The sequence below is a fragment of the Rhinolophus ferrumequinum genome, chromosome 23, assembly GCF_004115265.2.
Source record: "Rhinolophus ferrumequinum isolate MPI-CBG mRhiFer1 chromosome 23, mRhiFer1_v1.p, whole genome shotgun sequence".
In the NCBI taxonomy this organism is placed as follows: domain Eukaryota; kingdom Metazoa; phylum Chordata; class Mammalia; order Chiroptera; family Rhinolophidae; genus Rhinolophus; species Rhinolophus ferrumequinum.
Genome location: NC_046306.1, coordinates 9,263,575 through 9,284,181, shown reverse-complemented (window position 1 = coordinate 9,284,181; position 20,607 = coordinate 9,263,575). Strand labels below are relative to the sequence as shown.

The following is a 20,607-nucleotide window of genomic DNA, read 5'->3' as shown; positions in this document are numbered from 1 at the left end:
TCCACTTCTGGGTATCTATTCTTAACGCTAATTTGAACAGATATACCGTGTTTCCCCGAAAATAAGACCAGCTCTTATTTTAATTTTTGCTCCAAAAGACGCATTAGGGCATATTTTCAGGGAATGTCTTATTTTTTCATGTACAACCATCTACATTTATTCAAATACAAGCATGTCATCTTCTTCTGGAACATCGTCATAACATACTAACTGCATCCGTCTGGCTGACGATCTTAACTGGGGCTTATTTTCGGAGTAGGTCTTATTTTCGGGGAAACACAGTATGCACCCCCTATGTTCACTGCAGCGTCATTTATAATAGCCAAGATCTGGAAGCAATCTAGGTGTCCATCAATAGACGAATAGAGAAGATGTGGTACATATATACAATGGAATATTATTCAGCCATAAAAAGTGAAATCTTGCCATTTGTGACAACATGGATGGACCTAGAGGGTATTATGCTAAGTGAAATAAGTCAGACAGAGAAGGACAAATGCAGTAGTATCTCACTTATATGCGGAATCTAAAAAACAAAATAAAGGAACAAATAAAACAAAACAGAAACAAACTCAGATACAGAGAAAACGCTGATGGTTGCCAGAGGGGAGGAAGGTAGGGGGTTGGGAGAGAAAGGGAAAGGAAAATAAGAGGCCCAAGCTACCAGCTGTAAAATAAATAAGTCACGGGGTGTAATGTGCAGCGGAGGGAACACCGTCAATAATATTGTAACAGCCCTGTAGCGTGACAGATGGGTACGAGGCTTATCGTAGTGATCTCTTCATTAGGGATGTAAATATGGAATCACTGTTTTGTACACCTGACACGAACATAATACTGTGTGTCAACTATACTTTTATAAAACAACCAAAAAAATCAAAAACCAACCAAGCAAACGAAAGCATCCATTAACTTAATAAAAAGTATGAATGGATTTAAAGACAACTTATAAATGAGGTTTGGGAGACACTGGCTAAGAGGCTGGGTCTCGCCTCCAGGCCTTGGCTCTTTCCTTGCCCAGGCCTGGGATGCCCTCTCTGCGCATGGCAGACTCCTGCCCAGCCTTGGGGACCCAGGCTAAGCCTCCCCTCTGCAGGAAGCCCGCCTGGGTTACATACGAGTAGGCCCATCAGGAGACCACAGCAGTCAGGTGGGCCCAGTCCTGTAACCCTTCAGCCCCAGGGGTGAAAGCCAGCCCCACTGCTTACTGGGTTCCGAACTTGGGGCCCGTTGCTTAACCTCCGACGAGGGCCTCGGTTTCCTTCCCTGTAACACGGTTGGTTCATGATAGTTCCTATGTCACAAGGTTGAGTCACCACGTAGAAAGTCTGTGGACAGGGCCTGTGCACAGTAGGTGTCCTTGATTTTCACTTTGCGTTGAGCACCAGTCACACCAACATTGCATCTATTTGCCTACCATTTCCTGGACTGTAATCAAAGGCTCAAACTTCATGGTCTCCGTATCCACAGTTCCCGCGCAGGGCTCACACGTAGTAGGTCCCCAAGAAGGGCATGTGGATTGACACCCAAAGGAGTTCCCAGAATCCCCCCTGTTCTCTCCCACCTCCACTGCTCCCGCCCCTGGTCCCGCCCGCTTCATCACTTATCTGGACAATTACAATAGTCCCTGGTCTGCTGGCTTCTGTCCTGTACCTGCCACCCAATCCATTCTTCACATGCAGCCAGATGGATCTCATTGGAACCTGTCAATCCTGTCCCTCTCCTGCTCAGAACCTTCCCAGGGCTCCCACCTTGCTCAGAGGAAGAGTGGCAGTCCTCCCTGTGACCCCCAAGGCTACACAATGTGACCCCCTCCCTGCCCTCCACCAGCACCCTCTCCTCATCTGCCCCGCTGTCCCCCTCTTGGCTTTGTCCATGACAGTCTCCTACTGTTAATCTAAAACTGCAGGCCTGCACTTCCGGGCCTTTGCACCTGCTATTCCCTTTCCCCAGGTATCACCCACTGCTCGCTTCTTCACCCCCTTGAGGCCTTGGTTCAAATTGCCCCTGTTCAGGGAGGCTTTCCCCAGCTTCCCAGATTTCACAGGACTCCAAAGCTCTCTTCTCCCCTCGGAATGGTCCTTGGCAGGGGTCCTGGACCCTGCCCATGTCTCAGGGGCCCAGAGATAGTCATAGAAGCAGGCAGCACCCAGGCTACAACTGGTGCAGAGACCTCTGCCCTACTCACATGGGCTTCCTGGTGCAGGTGGGAAAACCCCACATCCTCCTCCACTTACCTGACTGGGGGCTGACTCAGACCCTCACTCCTGGCCAGAGGGAGCCGCAACAGCCCCGCCCGGCTCCTTGATGGGAAACAGGCTTCGAGGGCCTGGCTGAGCCAAACACTGACTCACCTCCCCCCGCTGGAAGTCACGCCTCCCTCTGGCGGAGAAGCTCCAGCCCTTTGCTCCCGTGGGATCTGTCCCACTCTGTGCCTTTGCCCAGGCTGTGCCCAGGCCAGCAATGCCCTTCTGCCTGGAGCCTTCTGGTTCTTCCAGTCCAGCCTGAGGGCCATCTCCTGCTGGGACACATCAGACTCCTCTGGCCAGAGGCTAACGGGGTGGCGAGAGAGAAAATAATAATAATAGTAGCAATAATCATAAAAATAAATAATAATAATGCAATAGTAATGGTAACTAGCCATGCGTAGTGTGTGCTGGGCACTGTACTAAACCCTTTATTGTATTAACTTAGTCAAACTTCACAGGAATCTTATGAGGCAGGGACTTGCATTTTCCCAAAGCACAGAGTGGTTAGTAACTAATACTAGGTTAGCAGCTGGTAAGTGGGAGAGGGGGATCGGAATCCATGCAGTCTGGATGTCAAGCCTCCGTTCTCACCCCCAGATTTGAAGAACTGAGTGGAGGCCCCGAGGCTGGGCCCCAGGGAGCTGGCCAGGGAGGTGGTCCACGCCCTGGGGTCCGTGTTAGTGTGGCCTCCCCACAGTGGGAGCCAGCTCCTCTCTTCGGGCTACAGCTTCCTGGCGGGAGCGCCCTGCCACCAGCACTGGCTGGTCCTCAGCCCTTCTATCGGGGTGAATCCTCAGAACACAGGGTCTGGGCAATCCACCAACAGCTGCTGAAAGGGAATTTACACTTACAAAGCGGGGAACATGGTCCGGACACTTAACCCATTCACCTCCCAGCAGCCCTGTGAAATGAGAAGAGTTACTAACATGCGTTCTACAGAGGAGCCGAAGGCCCAGGAGTAACAGGATTTGCTCAAGGTCACAGAACGAGGATGTGGCAGAGGCTGAATTCAAACCCAGGATTATTCGAACACCACAAGGCTAGGGTCCCTCTACTGTGGAGTGGGGTGACATAGCATCTCAGTGAAGAACAGGGCAGGACCCAAATGTCAGAAAGACCTGGAACTTGAGTTCACACCGCCCTCTCCCTCCGGCATTCCAGTAACCTCCACTCACCCAGCCACTATTCCTGACATCCTTCCATCCATCCATCATCCAGATGTCTGTCTAGCCATCCTTCTGTTATTCTGTCTAGCCCTTCCATTCACTCCTCCATCCATCCATCCACACTTCCATTCATTTGCCTACCCATTTTTCTATCCTTCCCACCTTCTATTCTCTATCTTTCCATCCTTTCATTCATCTATTTATCCATCAATTTAAACATCACCTATCTGTTCATCCATCCACCCCCACATCCATCCATCCATCCATCCATCCATCCATCCATCCATCCATCCGTCCTCGACATTCATCCACACATCCATCTATCCCCTTTCCACATCCATTCATCTATACATCCCCAAAACATTTATTTAACTGATGGCTACTGGGCCCAAGTCTTCAGATCGCTGTGCCTTGAGCCAGGAGAAACACGCCTAATTAGGTTTACATTTATTTGTTGTTCCAGGAAGGCTAATTGTGGGGTTTGTAAACAGCCCTTTGATGGCTGGGGAGTTTCTTAAGAGGACAGTTAAGTAAACAATGTTGGGGTGGAAACAGTCAGTGCTGGTACACAGCGGGTCCAGAGTCATGACCTGCCTTTCACAGCGGGAGGAGGGCTGAGTTCCAGACAATGCAGAGGCTTCGGGGTCAGAAAGGAAGTCAGAATAAAGGGAGCAGTGGCAAGAACAGCTAACATGTGTCGGATGCCTACTGTGTGCCAGATTCTGTGCTACGCATGGCCCTTACAGCAATTTCTAGGCGATGGAACCATAGTGATGCCATTTATGGATGGGAAGACTGAGGCTCAGGGAAGGGAAGTCACATGCTTGTGGTCCCATAGCTGGGAAGTAGCACAGTCACGACACCAATCGAGACCTGTCTGTGTGCTGCAATGATGATAATAATAGCAAATAATTATATAGCACTCACTATGAGCCAGGTACTGTTCTGAGTCGTCTACTCACTTAATATTCACACAGCCCTACGGGGGCAGCACTCTCACCACTCGCGTGTTACAGAGGAGAAAATGGAGGTGAGAGGCATAAAGTAACTTGCTAAGATTACTGAGCTGGGTAGCAGCAGACTTTTTTTTTTTTTAATTAAATGCCTGGACCCAACTCCTACTGTTACCTGTGTTATGCAATGGAACACACCTAATATACATTAAGCTTAGAAAGTTTCAGCCAGACATGACTGGCCAAATATTTTTGAAATCATTTTTTCATCTCTTTGTATATCTGAAAATACTGCAAAAGGTTAACTTTATTTTGTCTTTTTTGTTACTTAGTGCAGGGGTCAGTAGACGTGTTCTGTAAAAGACCAGATAATAAATATTTTGGTTTTTGTGGGCCATACGCTCTTTGTCTCTATGATTCAACTCAGCTATGATAGCTGGAAAGCAACCACAGATGATATGAAACTAATGGGTGTGGCTGTGTGCTAATAAAACTTTATTGACAAAAACAGCTGGAGTACTGGACCTGGCCCAAAGGCTATAGTTTGCCGATCCCTGACTTTGTGCATTATGCATTCACCTCACCATGTTCTCTTGCCCTTTTGTGAGTGACATAAAGGACTTTCAAGGAGAATTTCAACCATTGCTGAGTTTCACCTCCAGGCCATTTGTTCACCACATGCCCTTGACACCATTTCCCCATTTCCCCACTATGGCAGCGTCTGAAAGAATTTGCCAAGTCCTGGGATTAATCTAATTTCTTTATTCACAAGGTTAATTAATGAATGACACCCGTGAGGGGTGCTCAGCCTGTCTGACTCCCCCCCAGGGACCCTGAGAGTGCTAAGGGCGCTGGGAATTACTCTTCTCCACACCAATTTCTGTAAATTTCTTACTTGAGACAAAAATTGTAAAGTGAAAGCTAAGAAGTCCTATGGCTGGGGCTCTAACACTATTTTCTATTGGTGACCAGAAGAAGGAAATGAAAGGATGACTGGTAGAGATATTACAAAATGTACTCAGGGCTAGTGGGAACAAAATGGGGTAAGGTCAGAAAGATCCCCTTTTCTCTTTATCCCCACCCCCTTCCCCTAAACATCTGCTTCCCTGTCTCAGAAAAGTCGTGAGCCTGGGGAATAGCATGTGGTCACTCTAAAGTTAAAAGACACATGACAACCTGGGTAAAAATATTTGCAATATAAATGGAGTCAAATTATTTACTTCCATAATATATAAAAATCCCTGCAGAACAATAAGAATAAAACCCCCAGCCACTAGAATAATGGGTAGTGGGTGGGAACAGGCAATTTACAGAAAATGCTGTAGCATACATATAGCAGATAAACATGCAAGATGTCCAATTTTGATGGTAACCAGGCAAATTTAAAAAATGAGGAGATAACATAGTCTACTCCTCAGCTTGACAAAAATAAAAGATTGGTAATATACAGTGTTCAGGAGACTGGGGGAAAATGGCCACACTTGTATACTACTAGTGGGAGTATAAATTGGGTCAGCCTCTCAGGAAGACCATTTTGCAGTATCCAGTAAAACTGTCAATTCATATTTTCTAGAGCTCAGCAATTCCATTGTTTGGTGTCTCTCTTAGAGAAACATCAGGCACAAGGAGTATGTGGCAAGATGGTCATTGGAAACAACCTAAATATCCATCGATTGGGGAAGGGTTAAACACCTTGTAGTGGTCTGAGGTCTCCCTATCTTTGTGAGGCAGAGCCTGCCCACCTCCGCCACTGACTTTGAACCTGCTAGATGCTCACTCTTTCCAGTCTCCCTTGCAGCTAGGCGGTGGTCACATGACCCAGGCTCCACCAATCAGACATGCCTACCCAGACTTGGAAGCAGGGACAATTCAGTGGCAGCAGAGATATCTTACCTGACCCAGTCCTGTGGTGGGATTTGGGCCACTATCCCTGCTGGCCTTGAAACCTGGTTCTCCAACCCTCCTGGGCCCCCCAAACCCCTATTTTCATTTGAACTTTTCACTCAAATGTGGCATACATACAGAGAAATGCACAGGTCATAAGCGGTAACTTGACGAATCTTTCATAAGGGAGCACACTGTGTAACCAGCCCCACATCAAGAAACGGAACGTTCCAGGCCCCCAGAAGCTTCCTTGTGCCCTCTTCCAGTCACGACGTCCCCAGCGGTAACCAAGGGAAGTGTGTCTATTTCTAGTACTTTACAGAAATGGAATCAAACAGTATGTGTTTGTTTCTGGTCACTTTCTCTGAACATTAATGTCATCAAGAGCCAGCCATGTGGCTGCAAGTCATTCATCCTTATCGCTGGGCCGTATTCCACCGTCGGAATGTGACTCGGTTCATTCATCTCCTCTCCTACTGATGAGCCTGTGGGTACTTCCTAGTTAGGGGCTATTAATGAGTAGGGCTCCTGTGAACGTTTTTGTCCACGTCTTTCGGCGAACGTCTGTCTGTATAACTGTTGCGTATATACACCCGTTGCTGGGTCACACGGGAAGTGCACGTCTCCCTGTTAGAAATCGCCATCTTCCCAAAGGGCTTGCACCATGTTGCCTTCCTACCGGTCACGTGTTCGAGTTCCCTCCAGATGCTCCGCTTCTCATCAGTCCTTGGTACGTTCCATCTTTTTCATTTCATTTCATTTGGGAAACAAAATCAGTCAGATACTCATACATGTATTTATATATTTACATATTTTTAGGAATTGACTCATGCCGTTGTGGAGGGTTGGCCAGTCTGAAATTCGTAGGGCAGGCCAGCAGGCTGCAAACTCAGGCAGGATTTCTGTTACACTCTTGAGGCAGAATTACTTCTTCTCCAGGAAGCCTCAGGTTTGCCTCTCAAGGCCTTCACCTGATTGAATGAGTCCCATGCACATTATCAAGAATAATTTCCTTCCCTGAAAGTCAACTGAGTGTAGATGTTGACCACATCTACAGAATACCTTCACAGCAACGTTTAGTGTTTGACCACGCAACTGGGCACCGCAGCCTAGCTAAGTGGACAATGTAATTATTCAAATTATTCTGAGACGTTTATGTCGCTTACAGCTCTGAGTTCTATCTGATCCACCATTTATATAAACACACACACACACACACACAATCAACAACAATGGTACACATATGCATTTCTATGTGTTTAAGTGAACAGAAATAACTCCGGAAGGATACAAGCCGAACCTGAGACATGACACCTTCGGAAGTATCCAGGATGGAGGTCGAAGGGAATTTTAAGTATAAGCTGTAACAGTAAAGAAAATTTTAAAGAGTATAATAATGTGTTAATGACATAATTAAAATTAATTTTTAAGTGGGAAAACTTTTAAAAGAAAAATAAAGGAATCACTAAGTCCCCATTATTCCTTCATCAAATCTTTACTGAGCACCTGCTATGTGCTAGGTGCTGGAGATATAGTGGATAAAATAAGCAGTCTCTAGCTTTGTGAAGCTGACATAATCATGCAGAAGTCAGACAATCAAGAAGTACACAGAGATGAGCAGATAATTTAGAGTGTTAAGGAGTGTTCTGAAGATAAGTAAAGGTGTGTGGAGACAAAGAATGAATGGGGACATAGAGTTATATTGGATTGGGTGCTCAGAGATGGCCTCTCTGAAGTGACATTTGAGCTGAGTCCTGAAGGAGTTGCCTTTGGAAAGACCATACCAGGTGTGGCCAACTCATCAAGTGCAAAGGCCCTGAGGTAGGACTGGATCTGATGAGGTCAGCTGAGAACCCAAACAATGCTTCTGACTTGGAAACTGAGGCCCATGGAGGGGAAAGGGCAGCCCCAGGCCAGAGCACTGGAGATGGTGGAGCCAGGTGGGAACCTCTGCTGTCTGCCCACGAGGAGCTCTGTGCTGGTGCTGAGCTGCCTGTCCAGGTTGGAGGCCTCTGAGCTGCTCAAAGGGCTCTATCTATGCGCCTTTCCAGAAATCTCATGATGGGAACCAAGCACTGGAGACCCAGCCTCCAGGCTTCTGCCAGCCAAGGCCAGCAGTACCACAGGGGTGCATCTGGCGGCTTCACACTCTTTACCTCTGAGTCGGAGGTCAGCAGAATCTACAGTTGTACCTAATTATAACATAACAGTGGCCAGGGAAGGTGCCCGGAATAGACACTTTCCCTGCAGCCTCCAATCAACTCTTGGTACGAGCCCTGTGAGGGGGTATTATGATTCCCGTTTTATGGCTGAGAACACTGAGGCTCATAGAGATTAAATACCTTGACTCCAGAACCTATGTTTTTCACCCTTGCAGTCTAGACCCTGCTCTTCTCGATCCCAAGGCAAGAGCAAAGCCATCTTCTTTAAATGACAGAGACCCAGATGGGAAAGGACATTCCCACCTAGGCCTTCATTATATAGAAGAAAAATCCGACATCTGGAGAAGGAAAGACACCATTTCCTGACTGTACAGAACCAGAACTGGAGCTGGGTCTCCCTGTGCCCAGGGCCCTCCAGCTTTACCCTCGGATTATCCTCCTCCCTTTTCCCTCCCTTCATGATGGCTTGACTGGTCTCTAGGCTGTTGCTCCAACATGCCAATCTCAGTCCTGCCCCAGGGCCTTTGCACTTCCTCTTCCCCCACCAGATCTGGCCCCTCACTTATTTCTTCCCTTCCTTAACCCGTCCATTGACAGGCAGTAGCCCTGCATTCACTCTTCCTATCTTGATTTATTTTTCTACCCAGCACTTCACAGTCTGTCATTATATTAAATATTCATATAGTTGTTTGTTTTCCATCTCCCTGCCTAGAACACCAGCTCCTTGAGGGCAGGGACTTTATTCACAGCTGTTTCCCCATATCCAATTCAGGGCCTGGCCCCCCATAATGCTGAGTATGTGCTTGTGGAATTGATGGATGGGTGATGGATGGATGGATGGAGGGATGGATGGATGGATAAATGGGTGATGAATGGATTGTTGGGTTGGATGTGTGAATGGGTGGATGGATGGATGGGTGATGGGTGGATGGATAGACGATTCTCTCAGCATCACTTCCCACCCCTGGGCTCTGGGTCTCCCACTTGGCTGTTCTGACTTGCCTCCTCTGGCTTTAAGCCTGAGCAGATAGCTCTGGGTGCTTCCACAGGATTGAGCAGGAGGCACTGTTTCTCACCCTCATCTGAGGCTGGGCAAACAAAAGCCTTTGTTCTCTCTCCTTCACTTGGCCCCTCTATAGCCCAGGGTGGGGAGTTGCTGGCAAGTCAGAAACTTAAGTTTGCTGCAACTTAACTTTGAGGCTTAACCTGTCAAGCTGGGCTCGGAGGCTCCTGTGGTCCACAGTGGAGCTGGCATGATGGGGTGTGATGCAGGGCACGGTGGCCAAGGCACAGAAGTCCCTACCTGCGTGGGTTCCAGAGCTTCTGGAGAGAGTGCTTTTTTGGAGATGTTAGTCTCAAAGAGGTGGTAGGTACTGTTATGATCCCCATTTCATAGATGGGTAAACTGAGGCAAGAGTGGCAAAGTTAGTGGCTGGGGACTGGCAGCTGTTTGTGGCAAAACAGGCTTGCCCTGGGGTCTGTGAGTCTGACACCGGGACCCTTGGTCACTGCCCTCCTCCCTCCTCCAAAGTTGCTTTTTCTGATGCCTTTTGACCCACTCAGCTCAACAACCACAAAGAACTGACCCACTCAGTTCCACCAGGAATTAGTGTTGTTGGTGTTATTTTTCTCCATAAATCCCTCCTAGTCTTTTTTTCCTTTAACCTCAGCACACAGACAAACCCCACTCATAAAGGCTGAGTGGCTTCTGGAGATGAGAACTTCATTCCATGGGCTACAGCTGCATGAGCCACGTTTATTAGGCTTATTTTAAATGATTTCCCCACCCCCCATGAAAGGCGGGAAGTCTTAAAATTACTTCTCTCCAAAAACAGCGCTCAGAGGCGCCACCCTGCCCCGGAAGCTCTCTGACCTGCCTCATAGGGAATTATTAATTATGATTTGTCTTTATAATCATGCACTTGGAGTCTCGGGTGACACACGCTCAGACTTGTCTATCCTTTAAAAGAAGGAATCAAAGGTTCATGAAACTAAGTTATATTTAACTAGTGGAATTACTTGGGTTCAGCCCTGGATTTAATGTGTGACCTTGGGCAAATCCCTTCCCTCTCTGGGCCTCTGTTTTTCTAGTTATAGAAGGAGGAGGGTGGACTAACATCTAACACAGTTGTTTAGACTATATATTTCCCAAATTGTGAATAATAGCAGGGGTATATGAAATGGTTTCAGTTGTAAATGGATAGGTATTTTATAAATTATATTTTGTGTTTTAACTTTTAAAATTTAATAGTGTTACAACATGTCATTGATAAATGCAGACATTTTTGGTCATTGGGACGGCCACAGGGAGAAGGAGCTTTGCATCATGTAGTCACTCAGGTATCCTGACTAGTCAGGTGGGGGCTCTGCCATCTTCACCTGGTAGCTTCCAAGGTCACCTTGGGACTCAACATCCAGCCAGAGAGAGGAGAGATGGCGGAGAAGGAACCCATCCGCCTAGACTGATAACACCTGTATACATTTCCCCTCACTTTCCATTGGCCCACACTAGTCATATGGTACCACCCAGATGCAAAGGCATTTGGGAAATGTAGTCACCTGGCTGGACAGCTACTTATCTTCAACTTTACACTTTAGAGGAGAAGCGTGACTTTGTGACGGCCCCTTCGCCTTCTCTGCTTCAGTATTCTCTTTTTAAACGAATAAGTTGGGGAACAGAGCTTTGCCACTCGTTTATTAATGAATTAAAATATGACGTACAATTTTCTACAAACTGAGAAGAATCATTCTACCAATATTAAGGCTTACTTGGTTAAGGTTAATCAACTATTGGCAGAAAGATAGACGTAGAATCAATGGACTAGAATGGAGAACCCAGAAAGAGACCCACACAAATATGCCCAGCTGATTTTTGACAAAGTGAAAAGAAATTCAATGGAAGAAGGGTAATGTTTTCAGTAAACCATCCTGGGGCAATCAGACATCCATAGGCCAAAAAGAAAAGAAAAAAAATCAACAACAACAACAAAAAACCTTGACTGAAACCTCACATCTTATATAAAAATTAACTCAAAATGAATCATAGACTTAAACGTAACACATAAAATTATAAAACATTTATGGATTATGGAAATGTTTTATGTTTAAAGGAAAATCAATCTTTGGGATCTAAGGCTAGGCAAAGAACTATTAGACTTGAACACCAAAAGTATGATTCATAAAGGGAAAACATTGATAAATTGTGCTTCATCAAAATTAAAATTTGCTTTGTGAAAGGTGCTTTAAGAGGATGAAAAGACAAGCCACAGACTGGGAGAAAAGATCTGCAAACAAGGTATCTGACAAAGGGCTAGTGTGTAGAATGTATCAAGAACTCTCAAAACTCAGCAAAAAAAAAAAAAAATTCCAATTAGAAAACGAGCAAAAGGCAAGAGCAGATGTTTCACTGAAGAGGACGCACAGATGCTAATAAGCACATGAAAAAAGATTCAGTGTCATTAGCATTAGGGAAAAGCAAATTAAAACCACAATGAGCTATTACTGTATACCTATCAGAATGACTAAAACAAAACAATGATGAGAACACCAAATGCTGGCAAGGACCACAGAAGCTGGATCACTCATACATTCCTAGTGGGAATGTAAAATGGTACAGTGTTCTGGAAAACAGTTAGGCAATTTCTTAAAAACTCCCATATGACCCAGAAATTACACTCCTGGACATAGACATGGAAACTTATGTTCACGCAAGAACCTGTACACAAGTGTGCATAGGAGTTTTATTCGTAACAGGCAAAAGCTGGAAGCACCCCCGATGCCTTTCCATAGCGAATAAGGAAGCTGTGGCCAGCCATACTGTAGAATAGTACTCAGCAATACAAAGGAACCAGATATTGATACACACAACAATTTGGATGAATCTTTAGGGAATTGTGCTGAGTAAAACAAGTCAATCCCAAAGGGTTCCATGCCATGCAATTGCATTTGTGTAACATTCCTGAACTCACACAATGATAGAAATGGAGAATAGATTAGTGGTTGCTGGGGGCAGGGACAGAGTTGGGGGTGGAAAAGGGCAACCTAAGGGGTCCTGGTGGTGACAGAAATGTCCTGTATCTTGGCTGTATCCATGTCATTGTGACATCCTGGTTGGGACATTGTACGATAGTTTTGCAAGATGGTGTCCCTAGGGTAAACTGGGGAGAGGGTACATGGGATCGCTCTGTTTATTTCTTCCAACTGTTTGTGAATCTACAATGATCTCAAAATCAACAATTTAATAAGGAACACAAATACAATTTTTGTTTTTATACCCAGACATGTCTGAATATAATTGTACCTTTGGTGCCGTGGAGGCACCACCAGAATCTCAACCATCAGACATAGTGTGGTGGTTATGTGTGTGGCTTGACAGCGGGGCGGCCTGGGTTCAAATCTCAGCCTACCAGCCCTCTCACCTCCCCGAGCCTCAGTTTCCACACCTGCAAGTGGCTGAGCAATGAGACGACCTATGTAGAGGTTGCCATGGAGACTCACTGAGATGATCCCTGAAACACACGGTGCTCACTCACGGAATTGTTGCTTCTCAGTGGCAGGTGGAGCAAGGGACCTCAGGGTGTCCTCTGAGGGCTCTAGGCTGGGATTGTGGCCGGCCATCCTGTGGTTTGAGGCCTGTCTCACTGGGGAGTGTGTCCTGAAGGGGTTGCATTGAGGTTGGCCTGGGTGGGTCTGGTCTGCACTCTGGACTCTGGCGTGTGCTGTCATGGAAGTTTCTCAGTGAGGGAAGAACACAGCCATTGCCTGGGGGCTGGGTTGCTCAGGTGGATCAACAACCCAGGCACCAGCCTCTCTAAGGCGGGAAAGAGAGGGAATGGAACCCATGCTTACTGCACACCTACTGTGTGCCTGGTGATTTACATGCTCCAGCAATCACACCATAGGTATCATTATTCTCCCTACTTTCTACAGGAGAAAACTCAGGCCCAGAGAGCTGAATGGACTTGTCCAATGTCATGCAATCAGGGAATGGTGGAGCTGAGATCCGAGTGCTGGTCTGTCTGATTCAAATCCAGTGTCATTTTCACTATTAATAATAACCTTACCATTTATGAAGCATGTACTATGGCCAATTACTAGGCTTAGCTCTTTACATTGGGGTATCATTGTCCCCCCTCCCATTTTAGAGAAGAGCAAACAGGGATTAAGAGAGACGCGTTGCCAAAATAGACAACAGTTCTTGAAAACACAGTTCACTGACAGCTCTGCCTTGTGCCCCCGGCCCCGCCCGCAGCTTCAGCTTGGCCCAGCCAAGACCACTCAAGCATGGAGACCTAAATGCTGACTCAGCAGACAGCAGGTACCTTGAGATACGGTGCCTCGGCAGGCTGTGGGTATCTGAACTGCAGCTTCAGCGGGCCAGGGTCAGCGGAGACAGCCAGAGCTTCCCCCAGGGGTTTGGTGGGATCATGGGGAGCCACAGAGAGAACCCCCTCCCACCTTGGGCCTGACAGAGAGTGTGACAGTTGAAAGAGGCTGGAGATGGCAGTGGTGGTGACAACTTCCTTTTGAGTAATCACATTTACTGAAAAGCAATTCTGCTTTTAGCACCAGAAGTACACCACCCTGCAAGCGGGCGCCTATGAATGCCTTTATTCAGCCACAGTTCAGAGACTGACACCGATTCCCTTCTGCATTACCTCCAGGAGAGTTTCACATTTGGTGTCAAAGGGAAACCAAATACCGCAATTATTGGAGGAGGCGGGAGGGGTGTGGAGAGGGTGGTGGTGCTAGAGAGGCCAGGTGGCATAAACCACAGTCCCCAGTGCCTCCACAGACAGCCTCCTGTGGCCCACCCCTCATCTTCAGTTACTGGAAAGACATTGACAAGCTCAGAGTGAAACCGAAGGACTGACAATTTCTCTTCCTTTTACAAGAAAAAGAAAGTGATTATCCTTGAAGCAAGCATGGCTTTAGAGATCAGGGACTTGCCCTGGCCATTCTGCATATTAGAGGCAGAGCCACAGCTGCCCCAGAGGCTCCAGGCCCTTGCCTGTCATCCTGCGTTAGTGCCGGGGTCCTTTTGAATTACCTCTCCCTTTTGTCCATCAGTGCAAATCCAATACACATGGGAGCAGAGGGTCTTAAACATTAGGTGCTCACCCAGGCCTGGGGCAGCTGTAGGATGGCTGAGGGCGAGGGAGAAGGCATGAGTGGGGAAAAGGTGGTGTGTCAGGCAGAGGCAGGAGGCTGCAAAGGGCAGCTCTGAGAGGTCCTCTCTCTCTGCACCTAATCCAGCCTCCTGACTCATGCCAGAACCAGAGGCAGCCGAGGGATTAAAAAGATTCTGGCCTTGGGAGTCCCACAGATACGGGTTCAAATTCCACCTCTGCTGTTCAATGGCTGTGTGACTTTGGGCAAGTGACTTCACCTCTCTGATCCTCAGTTTCTCATCTCTAAGATGGGGATAGTAGTAGGAAATCAGGTCATGACCTGCTTCTACTCAAAATCCTCACATGGCTCCACCTCACTTGGCAGAAAAACCAGATCACCTACCAGGCCGTAGGTGATCTGCCCTCTGTTCCCCTTATAATCTCACCTTCTTTTATTCTCTCCTCTGCCTCGGGAACTTTGCACTTGCTCTTTCCTCTGCCTGCAACATTCTTCCCCCAGATACCCCTCCTTCCCCTATTCAGCTCTCTGTTTAAATGCCCCTGCTCTGACCTCCTCTTTTAAATTGCTCCTATTATTCTTTGTCCCTGCATTAGTTTTTTCCTCACCACTTGACATGATAATTTTGGGAGTTTTTTACTCCCCACCCTCTAGACTATAAGCTCCAATGGGGCAGAGTTCAGTTCTGTGTTATGCTCCATTAAATCTTCAGAGCCTGGCACATAGTAGGTATTCACCAAATGTTTGTTGAGTGACCAAGTGCAGGATTATACGGTGAGGATGAAGAGTGCAGAGTGTTCAGTATCAGCACCGAGTACTTGCTCACTGAATGTTACTATCTTTTCTCCCTTTCAGCGCCAACCACATGCCACGTGCTCATTGACTCCCTACAATAGAAGCCTGCCTTCAACGGATGCAGAACCCAGGCTGGAGAGCCCAGGTGACCTGCCTCAGCTCACACAGCAAGGTGAGGTCTGCGGGACTCTCTGCCTCCTGGATGATGGGAGCGGCGCCTGGCTGGTTTAGGGTCTGGCTGAGGGAAATGGCTCGTGGGGCCCTGGAGAGGGCCCTGGGCAGCGGGGGACCTGGCTCTGGCTTCAAGGGTCTCCAGCCAGCGTCGGACTTTGGGACCAGGGTTCACACCCCTGTCTTGCAGTCCCACGGTGCTCATCAAGGGGGCCTTGGGTTCCCAGAGAGGGGCTTTTTCAACTTCAGTTTCTGCAAAGTTCTGTCCCAGGAAGGACAGGGGCTTGAAGAGCTGCTGGATGTGGCTGGAGCCTCAGAGGCTGGGAGACCCTGGTGTCCACTTTCCCTGGCGCCCAACCCGCTCTGAAGAGGGACTTTCCAGAGGAGTCTGCCTCCTGGCTCCTCTGAGCCTGCCCAAGGGGCCACGAGGCCCAGCCCTGCCTTGGTTTCCCTGTTTTCACTTCTTAAAGAGGCCAAGCCATCTGGGGTAAACAGCCCTGGCCTGCGGGTTGGTCTCCCCTGGGCCTGATGTGGGAATTTTGGAGCCACAAATGCCTTTGACAGTGTAGGGATGAGACCTCCACCCTGTCTCTGGCCTGAGCTGGGCCTACAGCCAGCGTCGGGTGGGCTGGGCAGTTGCCTGTGGCCTTACCTAGAGCTGGGGGGCTTGCCTCTGCCCATCAGAGCTGCCTCAGCTATATGAGGACCCGTCCCACACTGCTACAGAGGGGGGATGCAAGTGAGACACCAGGAAGAACTGTCTTCTCACACTTTATCATACTCAAAGGTGACCGTACCCAGCAAAGCCCCTAGAGCAGGCCTGGCCAAACGGCCGCCCGTAGGCCAGATCCAGGCCAGGGATTTGTTTGGTTTGGCCCTTGACGTATTTTTTAAAAATGTGAATCAGTTGCCAATATTTGAAATACCAGATCTCACATAAAATTCATTTCTCTGGCTCCTCTTGAAAAATGGGAAGATCTGGCTATACTGACCCACATTCCTGCAGGACATAGGAGGCTGGAGCGGGTCATGGGTGCCCTTTCAGAGGGACACGCAGTAGGTACTCTCCTCTTCACCTCCATCTCTGCTCAGCCCCCTTTCCTCTTCCACGTTGCCAACCAAGGTCTTGAAGCATGGGTAGGAGCTCACCAGACAAAGGGATGGAAGGGCAGTCCGGGAAAGGAAAACAGCGTGTGTCATGGGATTCATCTGTTCAAGATTCATTTGACAAGTATGCCCTGAATCCTTATTGTATACACTGGGGCCTACAGCAGGAAACCAAGCAGATAAAAACCCCTATTCTCCTTGAGCTCATTATCTCAGCCAGCTGTTCCCAGCTGGGTACTATTTTGTCCCCCAGGGACACTTGGCAATGTGTGGAGGCATTTGTGGTGTCACAGCTGGGTGGGGGAGGGGAAGCTACTGTCATCCAGTGGGCAGAGGCCAGGACTGCCGCTAACCTCATCCTACAGTGCACAGGCCAGTGGTTCTTCACAACAGAGAATGACCCGGCCCTGAGTGTTGGTAGAGCCACGATGGAGAAACCCCGGTTTTGGAGGAGATAATCAACTGGACAAGCCACTGAATGCATCACCTGAAGTCAGTGGGGCTGAGTTTTCTGATGAGAGTAGTCAGGGTGTGGCAGTGGAGCTTAGGAGGGGGCGCCGCTGCCCGGCGAGGTTCCGTTTGAGCAGAGACCTGAGGAGGAGGAGGCGCGGGTCCTAGAAAGCTCGGGCTGCCCCTGGCAGGGTGGCCCTGTGTCGTTATTGCTCCCTCTTTCCCTCTTTCCGCCCTGCTCTGTCCTCACCACAGCTTTGCTAATGGAGCAGGGATCAGCGGCCCATTGCCCCTTTACAGACAAAAGGCCGTGGCAGGATGTCACAAGCTCCGAAGAGGCTGGCCCAGGCCCCCTGACCACTCCTAGCCGATGTCCTTGGGGTACTCGGAAGCGAGGATGTCACTGAATCCCCTTCTCTCGTTGAGTCTGTCAACAAACATCAATCAGGGGCCCACTGTGGCCTTGGGGACAGGGCCACTTCAGGGTGACATGTTCAACACCAGTCACAGCACGTAGTAGGTACACAGAAAACATTGGTCAGGTGAATGCAAAGAAGAGATAAATGAATAAACAAGCCCCAGTCCGCGTAAGATTACGGTCATGGACAGCATTGAGTGCCTACTGTGTGCCAGACCCACCCTGAGCTGTGTGTAAGGGTTTCACAGAACGGACACCTCTCAGAGGGAGGGACAAGGGTCATCTCCACTTGCACAGTGAGAAAACCAAGGTGCAAAGCGGGGATATCATTGCCCAAGGCCTTGTGGCAAGGAAGCAGCACGGCTGGCATTAGAGCCCAGGCCTTCTGGATCTCAGGGTTGCACCTACTGCCTCAGCATTTTGTGTGTTCTGACTCAGTTAATCATCCTACCAATCCTGTGAGATAGTTGGTAGCATGAGCCCATTTTACAGATGTGGTCATTGAGGCTCAGAGAGGTGAAATGACTTGCCCAAGATCACACAGCATGTGTATTTGGATCTATGTTCCACGTTTCTCACCACCAAACCCTGCCCCTTGTAATCCTAACTGCCCCATTAGGAGAGTTAATCAGCCCTGAGGGTTAGGGAAGGAAGGTGGGCCAGGGAGTTAAGCCCCCTCGCGGTCTACAGGACCAGGCAGGAAGCTGTGGAGGAGGGAGGGTCCTGGGATGAGGGGGTGGGAGCAGGTGGGCCTGGGGAGCCGCCAGCCTTCCGCCCCCACACGCTTGCACAGCCGCCAGGAGTGCCTGTTGAGAGGCTGCCCTGTGGCGAGTGCCAAGCTGACAATGGCTCCTTGTGTCTGCGCAGGTGGTAGGGAGGGGAGGCATTGTTCTCCAGGACACTTCCCGCCTTGGCTGGCTGCGGGCGTCCCTGTCCCAGGACACTTGGCGCAGGGCTGTTCCGGGTGCCTGAGGGAGGTGTGTGTGTGTGTGTGTGTGTGTGATGCTGGAGTGTATGTGTGTGTGTGTGTGTGCATGTGCATGTGATGCTGGAGTGTGTGTGTGTGTCTGTGTGTGTGTGTGCATGTGTGTGTGATGCTGGAGTGTGTGTGTGTCTGTGTGTGTGTGTGCATGTGTGTGTGATGCTGGAGTGTGTGTGTGTCTGTGTGTGTGCGTGTGCATGTGTGTGTGATGCTGGAGTGTGTGTGTGTGTGCATGTGTGTGTGTGAGATGCTGCAGGGGTGTGTGTGGTGTCTCCGTGGCTGTGTGTCTGCTCCATGTGTTTCTCCGACTCTGTGTACCTTGGGTTGCGTGCTCCAGTGTGTGCAGTGAATCTGCCCTCCTCTGCATGTGTCTCTGTCTCCATCTGGTTCTGCCTATGGAGCATCTCGACACCAAGGGGACAGCAGGGGGTGAGGAGTGGGTCCCATGTGTTGCCCATATAAGAGGAAAGGGGATTTCAGGCAGAAGCGATGGCAAGCACAACAGCTGGAGGCAGGACTGAGCTGGCGGATGGATGTGCAAGGATAGCCAGGAGGCCAGGGTGACTGCAGTACAGGGAGCGTGGGCAGAGGGTTTCAGGGGCCACCCACAGGCCAGGTGTGGAGTTGGAACTTTGTACGCAGTGAGATGGAGTCGTTGGAGGGTTTGTATCGGGGAGCGACAAGGTCTGGCTGTGTTTTATGGAGATGTCTCTGGCTGCTGCTGGAGAGTGGATTGCAGGGCAAACATGACAGCTGTTGGGGGTTACCATGAAGCAGTTCGACAGCCAGACCTCAGGGTGCCCCCACTCCAGGCAGGAATTAATTGCAGCTCTCCATTTTGCAGAGATGGAAACTGAGGCCTGGGGAGGAGAAAAGATTTCCAAGGCTGGAATTTGGGGAGCTGGTCCAGGGCCAAATCCAGCTCTCATCCTCCTCACCTGGGCTGCCTGCCGCTCCCCAAGTCCCTTGCTATCCCATGGCTGTGGTGGGCTGGAGGCTGTGCTAAAGGCAGGGGACCTGCCATCCTCTTCCTCTCAGGAATCAGGACTCTGGAACCAGAGGGCTTGGATTCAAACCCCATCTCTGCCACTTCACAGCTGTGTGACCTTGAGCAAGCCATATAGGCTCTCTGTGCCCCGGTTTCTTCATCTGCAAAATGGGCATAATGATGATACTCACCTCTAAATTATGTTATGTCACTGATAATTCTTCCCATGATACGATTCCCCCTCTTCTTTATCTTTCTCCAAAACACCACCTTCTAGCACACTACGGTATAGCTATTTGCTGTAGCACTAGTGTGTCACGTACACGAAAGCAGGATGTTTGGGGCGTTTTCTCACTACTAATGTTTTCTCACATGTGCTGCACATGGTCAGTGCTCAGTGAATTGTCGTTGAATGAATGAAAGCAGGTAACACGTATAAAATGGGAGAACATGGCCCGACACGTAGTAAGAGGGTCTGAGTGTTAACTACATTGTTACCTGGGGCAAAGACTTGGAGCTGGGCGACTGGAAGCACCAAAGCCCAGTCAGTCACGAGGAAAGAGAGGTCCCCACTCCCTTTACTGCACGCTGTTCTTCACTTCCGGATCTGCTTAGCCTTCGTGGGGCCAATGTCTCCTGTTCTCAGTCGCCATGGTGAAAGGCAAGTTGGCTCTGGCAGGCGCTATGTGTTGGCAGTTTCATGCCCCTATGAGGGCTCAGTGACTCAGTTTCCCCACCTGGCCATGACTTATCCAGAGGCTTTAGCAGTCTCTGCTCTCGGGACATTCCCCAGTTGTGGGGCCTGACCACCCCCACTGTCAACAGCAAACAGAACCCTCTGGTGGGGGACAAGTCCCATTGGCAGCTCTGACAGAAATGTCCCCCCAGTGGCATAAGGAGCTATTGGGCAAATACTGGTCAAATCTAACATGCTTGTCAAGGAGGCGGCTTTGTGATCTTTCAGTCTTTCTAAGAAAGACTGAAAGGAGAGGCTTAGGTCTCAGAGGTGACCTCCCACGGTCCTTGTGCCACCTGGGCATCAGCTCTGGGCTCCCCTCTGCACCCTATGGTCCCTGACTTCCCAAGGCAGGCCAGGAGCTGAGATGGGGAATCACGCCCAGGCGAAGAACAGGCCTCCTCTGTGCTCGCACTT

General features: G+C 49.0%; 1 protein-coding gene across 1 annotated transcript in view; it reads left to right on the top strand.

The window, feature by feature from the left end:
- The window catches only part of LOC117015781 (uncharacterized), a 153,680-nt gene that overhangs the window by 131,735 nt on the left and 1,338 nt on the right, over positions 1-20,607 (top strand). Inside the window, exon 6 of the mRNA XM_033094550.1 lies at positions 15,399-15,510. Coding sequence (XP_032950441.1) covers positions 15,399-15,439 — 41 coding nt within the window. The 3' untranslated portion in view covers positions 15,440-15,510. The remainder of the gene's footprint in view (positions 1-15,398; positions 15,511-20,607) is intronic.